Source organism: Pelophylax lessonae, assembly GCF_965119305.1.
Source record: "Pelophylax lessonae genome assembly, chromosome: 10".
NCBI classification, from domain to species: Eukaryota; Metazoa; Chordata; class Amphibia; order Anura; family Ranidae; genus Pelophylax; species Pelophylax lessonae.
The window spans coordinates 7,024,061-7,043,706 of NC_138777.1; the positions used below are offsets into that span (position 1 = coordinate 7,024,061).

The following is a 19,646-nucleotide window of genomic DNA, read 5'->3' on the forward strand; positions in this document are numbered from 1 at the left end:
GTCTCCCAACGGCTCCCACAGATCTGATCTCCTGAGTGTCTCCACTGAGTGCAGGATGGGGACAAGGGAGATGCAGATGCCGACAACCCCCAGTGGATGATCTCCCCACAAGTGAGAGAGACAGAGCCAACTACAGTGTGCGGGGAAGTAGCGCACCCCCAAACTCTGCACTCGATTTGTAAACCCCCTGAACTCTGCACTCTGTACATAATGCACTCCTGGTATTTATTGCCTCTTTAAAACCCTCCCACTGTTAGTGAAATTTGACCACGTCCACTATTTGATGCAGTTTGGAGTGTGTGCGTGTGTGTGTGGGGGGGGGGGGAGTAGTTGAGTTCCTGTACCTATTTTATGAGAAAAAATGTCCTGACCATTACAATAGCGCGGGAAGCCTCGTTACCACTTCCTGATGAATGTACGCATCCATGCGCACTCAGGGAGGTGGGTCTTTATCCATAGGGCTGCATATATGCACTGCTGTGTTGATGCTGAGGGCGTGCTGCCAGCGCAGAGACCCAGCTGTTAGTGACAGCTCCAGGACTTGTAATAACAATCATAAACCAGGAGGCCTGGTTGTCAATTGCCTAATGATTATGATAACCTCTGATTGGCTATCAATGTATAGCCTACCCCTGTGCTACTCACCTCTTAAATGGAGAAAAATAAAATAAATACATTGTATACTGTAACATGGGGGACCATTAGCTCTAGTAGTAGATGCATTTTCAAGTGATTCAATGTAGTGGGGAACTATATTTTAAAGGGCCTGGTAGCCCATTTTTATTAAAAGGCAAATAAAAAGTCTATAAACACACATGGTTTTCCAGGCAGGGGGCCTTCTCCAAAAAAATACACAAACGCAATTGCTAGCCCACCTGGCTCTTTATGCTAGTCACCCTGACCATAGGTGCTTCTGTGCAGACCACTTTACTCTAGTGTGCACAGCTCCACTCTGGCCTTAGACCTCAGCCTGTGTACTGCCTCTTGCAGATATACACACACACTGGCTTCCACCTACAGCCTCTGACTCCTGGAAAAGATTGGAGTCCTCCTGACTCCCATGCACAGAACTCCTGTCTGTTGGATGGAGCAGTCTCCAAATGGGAGCCCTGAGGTCTTCCTAAACCTTCATTATAAGGCCTTTGTGCACCTGAGCACACACCCTGCTGGTTCTCCACAAAACCCGGACACAGGGTTGGAGATTCTGTCCCACCAAAGACACTATGGAATCTCCCAACTACAGAGTCCCATCCAGGTATACCAAAACCTGGAGAAAGCTGCAAAAGCAGTTGTTTTCTCCACTCCACAGCTACACTCTGTAGTCCTGCACGGAGCCACCCTGTGTCCTTTAAATTACCATTTTCACTGGGACAGCATCTCATCCTGTCACACATCCCCCACCCTTGTTTTGACATATTATGGTGCGGAACACACCAGCCCGAATTCTTGATTGGGGCACCTCTGCGCTAACGTTTAGCTGCGGGAGCCCAATCTTTTTTCTAGGTGTGCCCTAGCTTGAATCACAACGGGGTCCTATTATCTACTATCCTCAGCCTTCTCCCTCCTCCCATGGGGTTCCTAGGCTGTCTTTCTAACACTTCTCCCCAACTCCCTGTCCTGAAGGTGTACTAATTCGACTTTGCTTAAACAATAACTTTTTCCCTCATTTACACCAATTTTATCCAACTCTGAGCTATAGTCAGGATTTCTGTCTGGCTGTTAACCACTTAAGCCCCGGAAGATTTTACCCCCATTCCGACCAGGGGGTATTTTGCGATTCGGCACTGCGTGACTTTAACGGACAATTGCACGGTCGTGCGACGCTGTACCTAAACAAATTTGGCGTCCTTTTTTTCCCACAAACAGAGCTTTCTTTTGGTGGTATTTGATCACCTGTGCGATTTTTTGATCACGCGCTATAAACAAAAAAAGAGCGTAAATTTTGCAAAAATAGCAATATTTTTCACATTTTTTTATATGAAATTCCCCAAAAAAAAAAATGTAAAAATCAAAATTTTTTTACTTTTTTGGCCAATTTGTTTTATGCTACCTATGTTTGGTAAAAAAAATCGCAAAAAGCGTATTTTGATTGGTTTGCGCAAAAGTTATCGCGTTACTAACAAAGGGAAAGATTTTTGTCATTTTTGTTGTTTTTTTTTTTAACGCGTAATGGCGGCGATCTGCGATTTTTTTGCGGTACTGCGACATTGGGGCAGACAGATCGGACCCTTGACTGACATTTTTGACACTTTTGGGGTTACCAGTGACATTTCTACAGTAATCAGTGCTATATATATGCACTGTTACTGTAAAAATGCACTGGTAGTGAAGGGGTTAACTTTATTTGGGAGGGAGGGGCTGTGTGTATCCCTAGGGGCGTGCTTTCTACTGTGATTGGCTGTGGCTTCAGCTGTAAGGACACTGATCAACGGATCTACATACTAGATCCGAGTGATCAGTGTCTTAACAGCAAGGAGAATGACAGGTGGCTTGTTTACACAAGCTGCCTGACATTCTCCCTCTCCCCCGCCGATCGCCGAGTGACCGGCGGACATCGGGTCCGCCGGTCACACGCGCAGGGGGGTCCGTGACCACGCAGGAGCGGGAGCGTAGCCCTACGTCAGTTTGCCTGTGAGGGGCTGACTGCCGACGTAGATCGGCGTTAGGCAGTCGGCAAGTGGTTAAGCAAAGGGACCTCTGACATTTTTAACTTTTCTTTCCCCAATAAACTTGGTTACACACTATTAGTTAATGCCATATTCCACACTGGTTTACACCTTTCAATGTCACCAGTACCAATCCCTGCCAGCTCACGCTTTTTCATGTTCGAATTTTTGATACCCCCTGTACTATATTTTAGAGAGTCTCCGAGTGCTACAGCTTGTACCTCCTTGCAGGTGACAGACAGAATCTCTGTTTTTCCCACATCTATATCAGGCCCTTCCTTCTTATGAGGTCTGGTGGGTGAGGCAGTATCCGTGCCATTTACTAACACCTGCTCAACCACATCTAGGACCACACTAGCAGAAGCATTCGCTGTCACCCCATCAGGCGGAGAGACCTCTGATTAGAGATGGACGAACATAGGCGGGCCCCATTGACTTTAAGGTCATATTTTCAGCCACAAAAGACTTACTAGCTGTGCACAAATAGTCCCAGCACATGGGCAATGTCATAACAGAAGTATTGCAATTGAAAAAGTTGCCCTAAATTTTTATTTTTTTTTCATGAATCAGCCAGAACTGACAGCAGCCGGTAATTACATGTCTAATACATATAGGGTCCATTCACACATCTGTAAAATGGGTCCGCATCCATTCCACAATTTGGCGGAACGTTTACAGACCCATTGTTTTTCATTTCCAGTCTGAAAAATTAGGCATTCACAGGATAAAGAAGTAAGTGTCGGTCATTCCAGGCCCCAAAAATTAGCCCACATGGGTTTACCTGACAGCTAAAAATGTAGTATTCTGTGGCTGAAGGTACATTAGGCATTCACACAGGATACAGAAGTAAGTGTCAGCCAGTATTGGCCCCAAAAATTAGCCCATATGCGTTTACCTGACAGCTAAGAATGTAGTATTCTGTGACTGAAGGTACATTAGGCATTCACACAGGATACAGAAGTAAGTGTCGCCCTGTATAGGCCCCATAAATTAGCCCACGTGGGTTTAATTGACAGCTAAGAACATAGTGTATTGGATGGCTAGAGGTACATTAGGCATTTACAGTATACAGAAGTGTCGGCCTGTATAGGAATTTCAATGAAACCTGGTCTACTGGTCACATGTGTCAATTCCTCAGAGATCCATGCCTCATTCATTTTTATAAATGTGAGGTAGTCTACACTGTCATAAGCTAGGCGAGTGCGCTTATCGGTCACGATCCCCCCTGCTGCACTGAACGTCCTTTCAGACAGGACACTGGACGGGGGGCAAGCCAACAGTTCCATTGCAAATTTTGCAAGCTCTGGCCAGAGGTCAAGCCTGCCCACCCAGTAGTCCAGGGGTTCATCACTCCTCAGAGCGTCCACATCGGCCGTTAACCCGGTGTAGTCGGACACCTGTCGGACACCTTTTTTTACGCTCCAACATTTGGGCCACAGAAGCCTGCCTTTTTCCAGAACAACGTGACGACGGCATGATGGAAGGTGGAGTGGAGGACAATTGTGAGGAGAGAGAAGGAGAAGAGGCTGGATGGCGAGAGCCTGGAGTGTGGCTTTGTGGATTCTGACGGTGTTGATCCCACTGGGCTTGGTGATGGGATTTCAGGTGCCTTCTTAAGGCTGTTGTCCCTAGGTGAGTGTTGGGCTTACCGCGAATTATGCGTTGACTGCAAAGGCTGCAGATGGCAACACTGTTGTCAGCAATGGACACATTAAAAAAAGCCCACACTGCGGAGCCATGTGCCGGCGTCCTTGGAGCGCCAGATATGACCAGTGGCCCCCCAATACCACATATTGAAGTGGGGTGTTATTTAACAGTATACTTTTCTAAGAGTGTATTTTAGTCCTGCAAAAATGTGGCCTCTGTTGCTGTGTTAACTCTGCTACACACAGTGACAACAGTTACTGGCCAATTATTTGTAGAACTGGTGTGATAAACCTGTGGCCCCCCAGTACCACAGATTGAAGCGGGGTGTTATATACCTTTTTCGGGATATACTGCGATTCTCTAGAGACTTTTGTCACAGGGTAATTTAAAAACATGACAGGCAGAGTGAGTCCTCACCATAGTTTGTAGACGCTATAACGTTCACGTAAACCAATCAATATACACTTATTTGGATTTATTTTACCAAAGATTTGTAGCAGAATGCAAATTGGCCTAAATGTTTAAAGAAATTTGATTATTTCAAATTTTTTATTGGATATGTTTTATAGCAGAAAGTAAAAAATATATTCAAAATGTTCAGTCTTTTTTCATTTATAGCGCAAAAAAAAAAAAAAAAAACACCCAGTGGTGTCAAATACCACCAAAAGAAAGCTCTATTGTTTTGAAAAAATATATATACATCAATTGTGTTTATGTACAGCGTTGCGTGACTGCGCATTTGGCAGGTAAATAACGCAGTGCCTTATCTAAAAAAATGGCCTCGTCATGAAGGGGGTTAAATCTTCTGGAGGGTGCGTAGTTGGAATAACAAATCACCCTGTTGCAAAATGTATGTTATAACTTGTTACTGTTTTATTATTGTTTCTTTAGTACAACTTGACAAAAGCCGGAATTCCCTTATAGATCGCTGTTCTTATACATATTGGTTCATGTACAGAGAATATACTGCCATCATGTGGTTGGAATCTGTGTCTTCTAAAGGGTAAAAGTGAAACAAGGTTCAGACAATGTAGGTTACTTCATACAGTTGAGACGTCTCTCACAGTTCTCTTGGAGTGGATCCAGCATGGATGGAGCAATGAGGACCGGGCTGATAATTCCACATGTAATCTGCTTTCTTCTCCTCCTAGGATCAGGTCAGTGTCACTCTTCTGTGTTTAATGGTATTGTACCTGAGGATACATTACAGAGCCGTACAACAGAGGTTCTCCAACAGTGCTACTATTACTGTATAACACTATTACCAATCACCAATTCCCAAGAATGATGTCCTTGAACTGGAGAGAGTCCAGAGAAGGGCAACAAAGCTGATAAGGGGTCTGGAGGACCTCGCTTATGAGGAGCATAACTCAGTCACAACAAGCACTAAACATATTCCCCCTGGAGAAGAGAAGCTTAAGAGGGGAAATTATAGTGATATACAAATCCTTGAATGGTGACTCTAGCATTGGGAAGAAACTATTAAATCGAAGGTCTCTACAAAAGACACCCGACCACACAATTAAGTTGTACGAAAAGCAGTTCAGTCTTAAACTGCAAAAAAAATTATTTACAGTTAGGGGGGCGATGATATGGAATTCCCTTCCACAATTGATGGTGTCAGTAGAGAGTGTAGATAAATCCAAAAACATATTTTCAATATGTTCCTCAGCAGACATAATTTACAGGGATATGAAAAACAATACTCACACCCATACGTTAAACTGGATGGACCAGTGTCTTTATTCAACCTTCCCAACTATGTAACTTTGTATATGTAACTATGTATACAGTGGGTACAGAAAGTATTCAGACCCCCTTAAATTTTTCACTCTTTGTTATATTGCAGCCATTTGCTAAAATCATTTAAGTTCATTCTTCTTCCTCATGAATGTACACATAGCACCCCATACTGACAGAAAAACACAGAATTGTTGGCATTGTTGCAGATTTATTAAAAAAGAAAAACTGAAATATCACATGGTCCTAAGTATTCAGACCCTTTGCTCAGTATTTAGTAGAAGCCCCCTTTTGATCTAATACAGCCAGGAGTCTTTTTGGGAAAGATGCAACAAGTCTTTTACACCTGGATTTGGGGATCCTCTGCCATTCCTCCTTGCAGATCCTCTCCAGTTCTGTCAGGTTGGATGGTAAACGTTGGTGGACAGCCATTTTTAGGTCTCTCCAGAGATGCTCAATTGGGTTTAAGTCAGGGCTCTGGCTGGGCCATTCAAGAACAGTCATGGAGTTGTTGTGAAGCCACTCCTTCGTTATTTTAGCTGTGTGCTTAGGGTCATTGTCTTGTTGGAAGGTAAACCTTCGGCCCAGTCTGAGGTTCAGAGCACTCTGGAGAAGGTTTTTGTCCAGGATATCCCTGTACTTGGCCGAATTCATCTTTCCCTCGATTGCAACCAGTCGTCCTGTCCCTGCAGCTGAAAAACACCCCCACAGCGTGATGCTGCCACCACCATGCTTCACTGTTGGGACTGTATTGGACAGGTGATGAGCAGTGTCTGGTTTTCTCCACACATACCGCTTAGAATTAAGGCCAAAAAGTTCTATTTTGGTCTCATCAGACCAGAGAATCTTATTTCTCACCATCTTGGAGTCCTTCAGGTGTTTTTTAGCACACTCCATGCGGGCTTTCATGTGTCTTACACTGAGGAGAGGCTTCCGTCGGGCCACTCTGCCATAAAGCCCCGACTGGTGGAGGGCTGCAGTGATGGTTGACTTTCTACAACTTTCTCCCATCTCCTGACTGCATCTCTGGAGCTCAGCCACAGTGATCTTTGGGTTCTTATTTACCTCTCTCACCAAGGCTCTTCTCCCCCGATAGCTCAGTTTGGCCGGACGGCCAGCTCTAGGAAGGGTTCTGGTCGTCCCAAACGTCTTCCATTTGAGGATTATGGAGGCCACTGTGCTCTTAGGAACCTTAAGTGCAGCAGAAATCTTTTTGTAACCTTGGCCAGATCTGTGCCTTGCCACAATTCTGTCTCTGAGCTCTTCAGGCAGTTCCTTTGACCTCATGATTCTCATTTGCTCTGACATGCATTGTGATCTTGTGATCTGAAAGGTCTTATATAGACAGGTGTGTGGCTTTCCTAATCAAGTCCAATCAGTATAATCAAACACAGTTGGACTCAAATGAAGGTGTAGAACCATCTCAAGGATGATCAGAAGAAATGGAAAGCACCTGAGTTAAATATATGAGTGTCACAGCAAAGGGTCTGAATACTTAGGACCATGTGATATTTCAGTTTTTCTTCTTTAATAAATCTGCAACAATGTCAACAATTCTGTGTTTTTCTGTCAGTATGGGGTGCTATGTGTACATTCATGAGGAAGAAGAATGATTTTAGCAAATGGCTGCAATATAACAAAGAGTGAAAAATTTAAGGGGGTCTGAATACTTTCCGTACCCACTGTATGTAACTATGCAATTACTATTACAATGCAGTGCTATCCAACAGTGTTACTTTTACAATATTATTATATTATTATTAAATATTACACTATACTGAACTGGAGAGAGTCCAGAGAAGGGCAAAAAGCTGATAAGGGGTCTGGAGGACCTCACTTATGAGGAATGACCAGTGGCGGCTGGTGCTCCGTGGGCCGGGGGGGGGCTTTAGGCGGACCACACCACACCCCCCCAACCACGCCAGCTCACACACCAACCCCTCCCATCGCCGGCGGCTCACTTACATTAAGATGCCCTGAAACACTTCTGCCTGGCCCAATTAGCAGCCTTCCATTGTCTTCCGTCTTCATCTCCAGCGGCGGCTTCGACTGGCAGCGACGGCGGCGGCTTCTCTGGTGTCTCCTCCCTCCTCCTTGGCCAATAGCATGGCCTCTCCTTTTGGCCATTCAGGAAACGGGTCTCATGACCCACTTCCTGATTGGCCAGGAGGAGGATCCGTGTGACAATAACGAATTTTCCTTCGCTATTGTCACACAACTGGGTGGGCTCGGGGCGCACAGCTCTGCGCCGCGAGCCCACCCTTTTTTTTTTTAGCCTGTGAGAGCCTCTGGCTCTAATCACATGGTTAACCACTTGCCTACAGTGCACTTTCACCCCCTTCCTGCCCAGACCGATTTTCAGCTTTCAGCGCTCTCACACTTTGACTGAGAATTACTCAGTCATGCAACACTGTACCCATACAAAAATTGTGTCCTTCTTTTCACACAAATAGAGCTTTCTTTTGATGGTATTTTTTTTTTAAATCAAGAAAAAAAACTTTATTGAGAAAAATTCACACCATTACATGCAGACAAAAAAAACAAACAAACACAAGAAAAAACTGTCGGATGGCAACATCAAGCCACATACAGTACAAAGTCCATGCCATGTCACAATCCCCCCCAAGGTTATCACATATAAGTACAGTTCGATGCACTTTAAAAAGAACATAACATATGCAAATGCAAGAAACTCCCCCCCCTCCCCCATGCAAACTAAGAGTTAGCAGGAGTACCTCCCAAAAAAAAAAAAAAAAAAAAAAATTTGTTACAATAACAACCGGTCCAGAACTAGATCATCAGGGGCCATGCCCGGACTGTCCAACCATACACCCCAAACCTTAGCGAATTTCTGAGGCACCCCCCTGTGCTGGTAGATAACCTTCTCCATACGCAAAGTAGAAGCCATCTGTTCCAGCCACATCCTATACGTAGGTGGTTCCTGTGCTATCCAGTGTCTCAGGATAAGTAAACGGGCCTGAAAGAGTGCCCGAGTTGCGGCCTCTCTCAGAAACCTATCCTCCACTATCGACTCCAGTAACCCCAGAATACAGTGTTTGGGATCCCTAGGGATATCCACCCCCAGGGCCCCATTAATGGCAGATAACACCGCTGACCAGTATCTGTGCAACTTTGGACATCTCCACACCAAGTGAACCAAGTCCCCCTTCTCTCTCTGGCAGCGGCCACAGAGATCATCGTCGCGAAGACCCATTGCATGAAGCTTCAGGGGGGTATGATGCACTCTTAGTAGGATATAAAGCTGCGACACCTGGTGGGAGACATTGAGAGAGCAGCTGCGAACTACCTCCAAGGCCTCCTCCCACAGCTCCCCCGGGATCTCCCCCACATCCTCGCTCCAACGATCACACGCCGAGCTTGGGTACTTTTCCAAGAACGAACCCAGAAGAGAGGCATAGCAACCAGATACGAAGCCCTTGGTATCCGTATATTGTTGCATAAGGAAGAAAACAGGGGTCGAGGACAGGAAAAGCTGTCCCCGGGCTGCCTGCACCCGCATCGCATGCCGTAATTGAAAATAGTAAAACCGCATACTGTCCGGAAGCGAGAAACGCTCCTTAAGCTGTTCAAAAGTCAGAAGTGTCCCTTCCTGCATAATATGGGCAAGGTGAGTCACCCCGTATGCACGCCACCTGTCTGCCTGGTCCATCTTACACAATTCAGGATAAGTCTTATTGTCCCAGATTGGGCTAAAATTAGTGTAACCCAAGGCTCGTTGAAGTTGTTTAGTTTTGTCCCATATTTTTTGTAGTAATCTATATGTCGGGAAACGCTTGTTAGGTTTAGAAAAAAGTTGTGCCTCAAGCCCCTCCGGCACTCCCCGCGCGCCAGCAAACCACTGCATAACCTCCAGCGCCGCGCCAGTACGCGTCCCGGACATGGCCCCCACCAGATGCTGCAACTGGGAGGACAGATAATACAACCACGGGTTAGGGAGGGCAAGGCCCCCCCCTTCGCGAGGTTTCTGTAATTGCTCCATACGTACTCTAGCTGCCTTACCCTTCCACATGAGGGTTCGGAATAGAGTGTTTACTATACGAAAGGTTTTCAGTGGAATGACAACAGGAGAATTATGGAGGAAATACAATAATTGTGGCATCAACACCATCTTTATAAGGTTTACCCTACCGGCAAGTGACAGCCAGAGTTTGTTCCAAGTCCTGATTTTATCGCGAAATCTGGTGAGAAGGGGACTAATATTAAGCAAGCTGTATTGGGTCGGATCCGCCGAAACCACGACCCCCAAATATTTAAACTGCTGGACCACAGGGACCGGACAATGGAGACCCGGGGAAGGGGCGACGTCCCCGTCCAACTGCAGAAGGGCCGATTTGGACCAGTTTATAGTGAGTCCGGAGAACTGACCGAACTCCGTAATAACTGTCATAACCGTTCTCAAGGAAGCCCCAGTATCTCCCAACGTCAGGAGCATATCGTCCGCGTAGAGCAGGACCTTATCCTGATAGGGACCGTATCTAAACCCCACGATGGATCGCTGAGCTCTGATGCGTGCCGCAAGGGGCTCTATCGCTATGGCAAACAATAGGGGAGACAGCGGGCACCCCTGCCTCGTTCCCCGTCCCAGAGAAAAACACGCGGAGACCCGACCTCCCTCCCTAATAGAAGCCGTCGGTTGGTAATACAGTAACTTCACCCAAGACAGGAACACTGGTCCAAAACCAAAGGATTCCATGGTCGCCCAGAGGTATCCCCACTCAACACTGTCAAATGCCTTGTTGGCATCCAATGACAGCAATGCCCTCTCCCCCAGGTTATCCGCCGGTGTCTGAATCGCAACGAACAGGCGACGCAAGTTAAGGGCCGTTGATCTATTGGGCATAAATCCCGCCTGGTCTTCATGTATGATGTGAGTTATAACCTTGTTAACTCTACGCGCCAAAACTTTAGCCAGTAGCTTGACGTCCGCCTGGAGCAACGAGATGGGTCTGTAGGATCCCGGGTCTGTGGGGGGTTTATCTGGTTTAAGCAATAATATGATGCTAGCCCTGGTCATAGACTCCGGAAGAGTCCCCAGCTCCCTAGCCCTCCGGAACACCTCTAATAATTTTGGCATTAACAACCCAGAGTAGTTTTGATAAATTTCAGCAGGAAGGCCGTCATCCCCAGGAGCTTTAGATCCCGGAAAGAGAGCCACTGCTTCCAGCAGCTCCTGTTCCGTAATCGGGGCTTCGAGCTGCATCCGCTGTTCCTCCGTCAACTGCGGTAGAGGAGTGGCACTTAAATATTCCTGCAACTCTTCCGGGCTGTAATGAGCCCGTGAGGAGTACAGGTCCTTGTAAAATCGCACCAATTCAGTCATAATTTTATCCTGCGTATTAACCAAAGCCCCCCCAGGCAGCCGGAGAGCCCCTATAGGAGGAACTGAGGGGCGCGCCCCCACCATTCTCGACAGCATGCGGCCCGTCCGTTCCCCCTCTTCATAAAAGGCAGTTTTGGCAAAAAAGCGCTTTTTGTCCGCCTTGGAGCGAACTTCCCCAACCCATACCGCCTGAGCCGAGAGCCATGCCGCCCTCGTATCATCAGAGGGGTTGTGCAAGTATTCCTGCTCCAGCCGCTGCGCGCACTGGGATAGTTGTTCCTCAAAGCATTTAGACCTAGTCTGGACCTTCTTAACATTAGCTATGAGAACCCCTCTGAGAAAGCTCTTAAAAGCCTCCCACCTCAGGAGCACATCCCCAAAGTGGTCATTCTCCTCAAAAAAGCTGGCAATGGCTGCTGGAATGTCATTATCCGGTGGAAACAGTTTCAGCCAGAATGCATTCAAACGCCAGGGAGCCCTACGCAAGTCCACCCGAGGGCGAACCTGCAATCTGACCACCAACGGGGAGTGGTCCGAGATTCCCCTGCGGGCATACTCAATGTCCTCCACCATGGCAATAGCCTCCCTGTTACCCACACATAGATCAATACGAGACAATGCAGAGTGTGTTTTTGAGAAACATGAAAATTGCACCGTGTCAGGGTTTTTAAGGCGCCATACCTCAGACCAATCCACCTCCGCCAGAAAGCGGGAAAGAGCAGTTCCCCTTGCCGCACCCACGGGAGAAGGTGGAGGGTGTCTATCCCTTGCAGGGTCTAGCACCCCATTAAAGTCCCCTATAATAAACAGTGGCAGACCAACTTTGTCCATAGTAAATTGGAGGAGTTCCTTGAGCACCCCAGAAGAAAAAGGAGGCGGTATGTACACTATTGCTAAAACACACACAGTTTGAAAAAGCATACAATGTATGAACACATACCTCCCCTCAGAGTCCACCCGGACCCCCAGTTCCCGGAAGGCCAGCGACCCATGTATCAGCACACTGACCCCCCTGGAATATGCGGAGTGGGTGGAGTGATAACCCCAACCCACCCATGAGTACCGAAGACACCCTACAGAGTCCGCCACCAAGTGAGTCTCTTGTAAAGCAATAATGGCTGGGTGGTACTTTCGTAGCTGTTGGGCCACCATAGCCCGCTTGAGCGGGCAGCCCAAGCCGCGGACGTTCCAAGAAACTATCGGCACCCCCGCCATAGGAAAAAATAATAGATGGAAATGGGTGGAGACCGGGGCCCCCCCCCAAAGTGGCCAAGGCCCAAACAAAAAAAATCACCAGAGGGCTGCCGGTGTGAAGACGTGGCATCGTGATAATGTCCAGAAAAACATGCGGTGTGAATCTTCCCAAAAACAAAATAAATGTCAGAAGAACTAGAGCTCAAGAAGTCAAGGCACAACGGCACCCCGACAACGAACTGTCTGAACACAGGCGGTCCACTCCAGACGGGCCCGGCTGCGGCCCTACCGTCTAGAAGGGACCCACCCGGCCAACATGCACAACGGTGCAAACACAAAAGTAGGCTCCAGAACAGAGCCGTGTAGAAACACATCCTCGCTCGTCAACACTTGCCATATTCGGAGCAGTAGATTCCAAACGGTAAACGACCCCGGCCGGGTCAAAAACAGACAGCGTGCTAGCACACGTGCAAAATGTAGAGTAGCTCCCATGTTGAAGAGTCCGGTTACAGAAGAAGTCCCGGTCACTCCCCGTGCTCATCCCTGTTTCTACGGCCGAGAGCCGGCTCGTGAACATCCAGCCAATTCGCCGCGTCTACAGCAGTGTCAAAAAAATGCGCCCTGCCTTCCGCCGTAACTCTCAAACGGGCAGGGTACAGCATGGCATACACCAGGCCAACTCGACGGAGTCTCTTCTTTACATCAATAAATTTGGCCCTTTGTTTTTGGACATCTGCCGAAAAGTCCGGGTAGAAGGACACTCTAGCTCCATTATATTTGATATCGGCTTTTTCACGTGCAAGGCGGAGCACCTTCTCCCTGTCCCTGTAGTGTAAAATCTTGGCGAGCATGGGTCTGGGAGCATTACCAGGTAGCGCCCTAGTGGGGACACGGTGTGCACGTTCCACCGCGTACAGAGGGGAGAAGGACTCACGCCCGAAGATCTCACAAAGCCATTTTTCTACAAAGTCCGTGGGGTCCCTGCCCTCCACCTTCTCTGGGAGCCCCACTATACGGACATTATTCCTGCGCAGGCGATTCTCGATATCATCTGTCTTATTCTTGTTAGCCTGAGCCTGCCTGGCCGTTTCCCTGGATTCCGTAATTAGTGTGGGTATCTGGTCCTCCAAATCGCAGATGCGACTTTCGGCTGCTGTAGTGCGTTCCCGCATTTTTTGTAAATCCTGGCGCAAAAGGGCCACTTCCTCCGTGAGACCCCCCAATCTGTCCTTCACAGTGTTCACTGATGCCGTGCATTTCTGTACAGCTAGAAGAATGTGTCCCAGGGTGGGCTGAGACCCCTCCAGTGTGTCTCCCTCCATCTCCTCACTGAGCTCAGGCTGCACAGATGGTTCCACATCCCCCAGGCCCTGCTGAATGGCCTCGAGTGCCTGTGCTCCTGTCAGGGGTACAGAGTCCACTTCACTGGGTCCCGAGATGTCACACAACTTTTTTGCGTACAACAGAATGTCACCAGCGCTGTCTTTTCCCCCCGCACGCACTGTTTTGGGCTTCGTACCTGTATCTTTCTGCCTGTCAGGGCCGCGGGATGAGTGCTGCGGAGTCCCCCCGGCGCCATCTTGACCGGCCGAGCCAGGGACAGAGCCGTCCTTCTGCTTGCTCCCACGGGTCATAGCAGCGCCCGATCTGGACATGCAGGGTGTCAGGAAGAGCCTAGGACAAGGGACAGTCCAGGGAGAGCAGCGGGCAAGGGATGGAGTGCAGCCGCTTACCGGATCCAAGTCCGCCCAGGCGCCTCCGCGATCGGCCGCCCGCGGTAGGAAAGGCCGCGGCTTCCACCAGCGACTAGGCCTCAATCCGGATCTCCACAAAGTGCGGTCCTCCGCAAAAAATAAAGGCAGGATTCCTATGCAGGGATGATACCAAGCCTCCTGGAGGCGAGCTGGAGCCCGATGATTGCAGGCAGAGGCAGGATGGCAAGGGATTGGAAGCCAGCGGAGCGGAGCTCTACCCACGACCTGGGACCTCCGGATTGCAGGTACTCATCTGGGAGCAAAAGGCGTCGATGGACTCAGGGGGATCCCCTGAGAAGAAGCAGTCCACGGAATAGGGCAATCCGGCCGGGAAAAGGATCTATTTTAAGGATAAATGACGGGAGCTCCGTGAGCTGAGTCCACTCACATGCCCGGTCCGGCCACGCCCCCCTTTTGATGGTATTTGATCAATACTGGGTTTTTTATTTTTTGTGCTATAAATAAAAAAAGACTGAAAATATCGTGAAAAAACGCATTTTTCTTTGTTTCTGTCATAAAATTTTGCAAATTAGTCATTTTTCTTCACAAATTTTGGCCAAAATTTATACTGCTACTTATCTTTGGTAAAAAAAACCCAAATAAGTGTGTATTATTTGGTCTTTGTGAAAGTTATAGAGTCCACAAGTTATGGTGCTATTCATTGAAAATTGATCACACCTGATGTACTGAAGGCCTATCTCATTTCTTGAGACACTAAAAGGTCAGGAAAGTACAAATACCCCCCAAATGACCCCTTTTTGGAAAGTAGACATTCCAAGGTATTTAATAAGGGGCCTGATGAGTTTTTTGAAGTTGTCATTTTTTCCCACAATGCTTTGCAAAATGAAGATTTATTTTTTTTTATTTATTTATTTTTTTACAAATTGCCATATTAACAGGTTATTTCTCTCACACAGCACATGTATACTTGCAACTACACCCCAAAACACATTCTACTACTCCGCCTGAGTATGGCGATACCACATGTGTGAGACTTTTTCACAGCCTGGCCACATACAGAGGCCTAACATCCGAGTAGCAGCGTCCGGCATTCTAGGAGCACAAATTACACATATCATTTCCTGACAACCTATCGCACTTTTGAAGGCCCTGGAGCACCAGGACAATGGAAACCCCCATAAAATGACCCCATTTTGGAAAGCAAACAGCCCAACGTATAATTTTTGAGGCATAATGAGTCTTTTGAATATGTCATTTTTTTCCACAAGTTTTTGGAAAATGTGGAAAGAAAATGAAAACACATTTTTTTTACACAAAGCTGTCCATTTATGCAATATTTCTAACACATCGCATGTACATAGCAAAACTTGCACCCCAAAATACATTCTGCTATTCCTCCTGAGTATGGCGATACCACATGTGTAACACTTTTTCACAGCCTGGCCACATACATAGGCCTCACATCCAAGTAGCGCTTTACACAAAGTTGTCCATTTATCCACTTTAAGACTGGGCCTATTTTTGACACTTGGTGTTTACAAGCTAAAATCATTTTTTTTGCTAGAAAACTACTTTGAACCCCCAAACATTATATATTTTTTTTTAGCAGAGACCCTAGAGAATAAAATGGAGATCGTTGCAATATTTTTTATCACACCATATTTGCGCAGCAGTCTTCCAAATGCAATTTTTTTGAAAAAAATTCACTTTTTTGAACTAAAAAATAAGAAAACAGTAAATTTAGCCCAATTTTTTTCCATAATGTGAAAGATAATGTTACGCCGAGTAATTAGATACCCAACATGTCATGCTTCAAAATTGCGCATGCTCACAGAATGGCGCCAAACATTGGTACTTAAAAATCCCCATAGGCAACATTTTAAAAATGTCTGCAGGTTACTAGCTTAGAGTTACAGAGGAGGTCTAGGGCTCAAATTATTGCACTCGCTCTAACGATCGCGGCGATACCTCACATGTATGGTTTGAACACCGTTTACATATGTGGGCGGGACTTGCGAATGCGTTTGCTTCTGCGCGCGAGCTAACGGGGACAGGGCGCTTTAATTTTTTTTTTTTTTTTTTCCTATTTATTTTATTTATTATTTTTTTATTTTTACACAGTCACTGACGGGGTGACATGTGACGATGATTGATGGGGTGACAAGTGACGATCACTGATGGGGTGTCAAGTGACGATGACTGATGGGGTGACAGGTGACGATGACTGATGGGGTGACAGGTGACGGTGATTGATGGGGTGACAGGTGACGGGCGATGGTCACTGATGGGTGACAGGTGACGGGCGATGGTGCACGGCGGTACTGATGGCAGTCTCTGGTGACCGGTGAACTTTAGGCTACGTTCACATGTGAGCGTAGCGATCACGGGCAGAATCACTGCGATTCTGCCCGTGATCCAGAAATCATTGCAAATTGCGGGGCACCTGTGCGTTGCCCGTGATTTGCAATAGCACCCCAAACGCTGTGCGATGTTGCAGCGATTTCCGCCTGCCGAATCGCGGTAACATCGCGCAAACAACGCATGACGCTCCAAAGAAACTCTTGTACCTTTTTTGGGCGTCATGCGATGTTTGCGCGATGTTACCGCGATTCGGCAGGCGGTAATGGCGGCAACATCGCACAGCGTTTGGGGTGCTATTGCAAATCAGGGGCAACGCACAGGCGTCCCGCGATTTGCAATGATTTCCGGATCGCGGGCAGAATCGCAGTGATTCTGCCTGCGATCGCTGCGCTCACATGTGAACGTTATGGGTGTCAATTTCTGGGCACTGATGAGGTGACTGTTGGGTGACAGGTGACATTGGGGGGGGCTGAGGACTGTGTGGGGACCTTTATTAGTGTGATTTTTACTTTGTGACATGTGTACAGAGCAGTAACTCACTATTTCTAGCTCTTCTCCCCTCATACTGGAAACTGTATGAGGAGAGAAGAGCTAGTAACAGTCAGTTACTGCTCTTTGTTTACATTTTGTGATCGACTGTGAATGGATTCACAGCCGATCACATAGTAAACAGTCACTGTCAGTGACTGTTTACTACCGCCGGTGACAGCTGTGTTCCTACGGAACACAGTGCCACCGACACGACCGCGCTGCGCGCTCCCGATCGCGCATGCGCGGTCATCTGGTGGGCGCCTTCATTGTGATCGGCTGTGTCATTGGAACACAGCCGATCACGTGGGAAACAGCCACGCCCATTGGCTGTTTCCCCCCTGCCGGTGACGGGGGGTGTCCCGGGGACACCCCGACACCGGCAGTGCAGGGCGGCGCGCACGCGATCGCGCGCCTGCCCTGCTTAAAGTGCCGCCGTCATATGACGGCGGCCCAGGATAATGGTCGCTCCGCTCCGCCGTCATATGACGGCGGGCGGGCGGCAAGCGGTTAAAAACAAAAAAAAATCCCCATTGAACTCCATGCGTCCGGTTACCTGCATGTAGATTAGGGGGCCGGACGCAAGGACAGGGGGGGCGGTGCCCCTGCACCCCATATACACCAGCTGCCACTGGGAATGACTACAAACATTAAACTTAATCCCCCCCCCCCCCCGGAAAAGAGAAGCTACAGAGGGGATATGATAGTGATATGGTGACTTTGGGAGGAAACTGTTTAATCTAAGGTCTCTATAAAAGACATCCAGCCACACAATGAATATGTATGAGAAGCAGTTCTGGGTAAGAGGTTCATTACTGTTAGGGTAGTGAGGATATGAAAAATTCCTTCCATTAGAGATGTGCATGACAGGAAAATTTGTTTGTTTCATTTCTGATTTTTTTCTTTAATAATTTTGTTTAGTCTCATTCGCTATGTTAGAGCAAATTGTTGTCAGAATTTATTTCATATATTCGGATTCATTTTGTACATGCGTTATTTTCAAAGTCCTTTAAATTTTGAGTTTGAAATTTGAATTTTGAAATTTGAATTTGAGGACATGGCTATGTTTGTTCTACGCTATTCTATTCTGATCAATTCTATTTTTTCAATTTTTTTTTCTATTCCTTCATATTCTTTCCTATCCTGTTTTGTTCTATTTTGTTTTATTCTATTATTTTCTATTATATTTTATTTTATTTCAAAATATAAAGCAGCCTAAGCAGGAGTCATCAAAATTCTTTATTCATTTTGTATATTTGTTATTTTCAAAATCATTTCAAATTTGCAATTTGAATTTTGAAATGTAAATTTTGAAATTCGAATTTTATATTTGTTATACATTATTATTATACATATATTATTATTGTATCATAGTAGGTAATGTTGAAGACAATAGTTCATCCAGTTCAACCTGTGAAGGTGTATGTGTGTCAATGTCGATAATCATTTCCCATATCCCTGTATGTTGTGTAGACATGGTCCAAACACCCCCCTGTTTGGTTCGCAGCAGAACTCCCATAAAATGTGTATGGGGGTCGGATACTGCCCTGGGGGGCATGTATCAATGATTTTAACGATGCTTAAAGTGCAAAAAAAATGAAAGGTTGCTTTAAATATAGTGCCTGGGGGAGTCCTCTTAGTCTGCCTTTAAACTGGCGCATCTGTATGCATAATACATGCTGCAGGAAAAATTACATTTCTAAAGAAAAAAAACAAGTCAAATCCCATTTAAAATGTCTTGCAGTTATAATTGAAAAAATAAAGAAAAAAATAGTGTAGGGTCCCCCCAAAATTCATACCTGGCTCTTATCTGGGCATGCAGCCTGGCAGGTCAGAAAAAGGGGGGGGGGATTAAACCATACCAGGTCACATGCCCCCCCTCCCCAAAGCACCTTGTCCCCACATTGATGGGGACAAGGGCCTCATCTCCACAACCATGGCCAGTGGTTGTGGGGGTCTGCAGATGGGGGGGGCTTATCGGAATCTGGTACCCTTACCCATTCACCAAAAAAGCGTAAAAAATTAATAAGAAGAGGACAAGTCCTTTATAAAAAAAAATGTAAAAAGTGTCCCTCGATGTAAATCCATCGTCAATCACACCGCCCACGCGAAAAATCAAAAAAGTAAAAAAACGCTTCACCTCCTGGGACAGCCTGCCGTGGAATGTCTGCTCTGCACTTTGACATTTCTTTTGAAGGTAAGGGGTGGGGCTCCCTGACTCATCCCGTCACTTCTGACGCCACGGACTAGTGAATGCTGAACCTCTGACATCACAAGGGGGGCAATCAGGTATAGTTCAGGAGGGGGGGCGCTTGATTATCCCCCACTTTCCTGACCTGCTCGTCACTTCTGGTGCAGGTGCGTCATCCCTGCACAGCTTCTGGGCATTCTCAGCAGAGAATAACGTGCCTGTACTGGAAGTGACGAGCGGGGCCGGTGCAGTAACATTGACTT

The 19,646-nt window shown here is 46.9% G+C and overlaps 1 protein-coding gene across 1 annotated transcript in view; it reads left to right on the forward strand.

The window, feature by feature from the left end:
- Positions 1-5,353: 5,353 nt before the first annotated feature.
- Positions 5,354-19,646, forward strand: part of LOC309565492 (uncharacterized protein) — a gene marked incomplete at its 3' end in the record, with an annotated part of 74,963 nt that continues 60,670 nt past the window's right edge. The window contains exon 1 of the mRNA XM_082270462.1: positions 5,354-5,470. Coding sequence (XP_082126588.1) covers positions 5,401-5,470 — 70 coding nt within the window. The 5' untranslated portion in view covers positions 5,354-5,400. The remainder of the gene's footprint in view (positions 5,471-19,646) is intronic.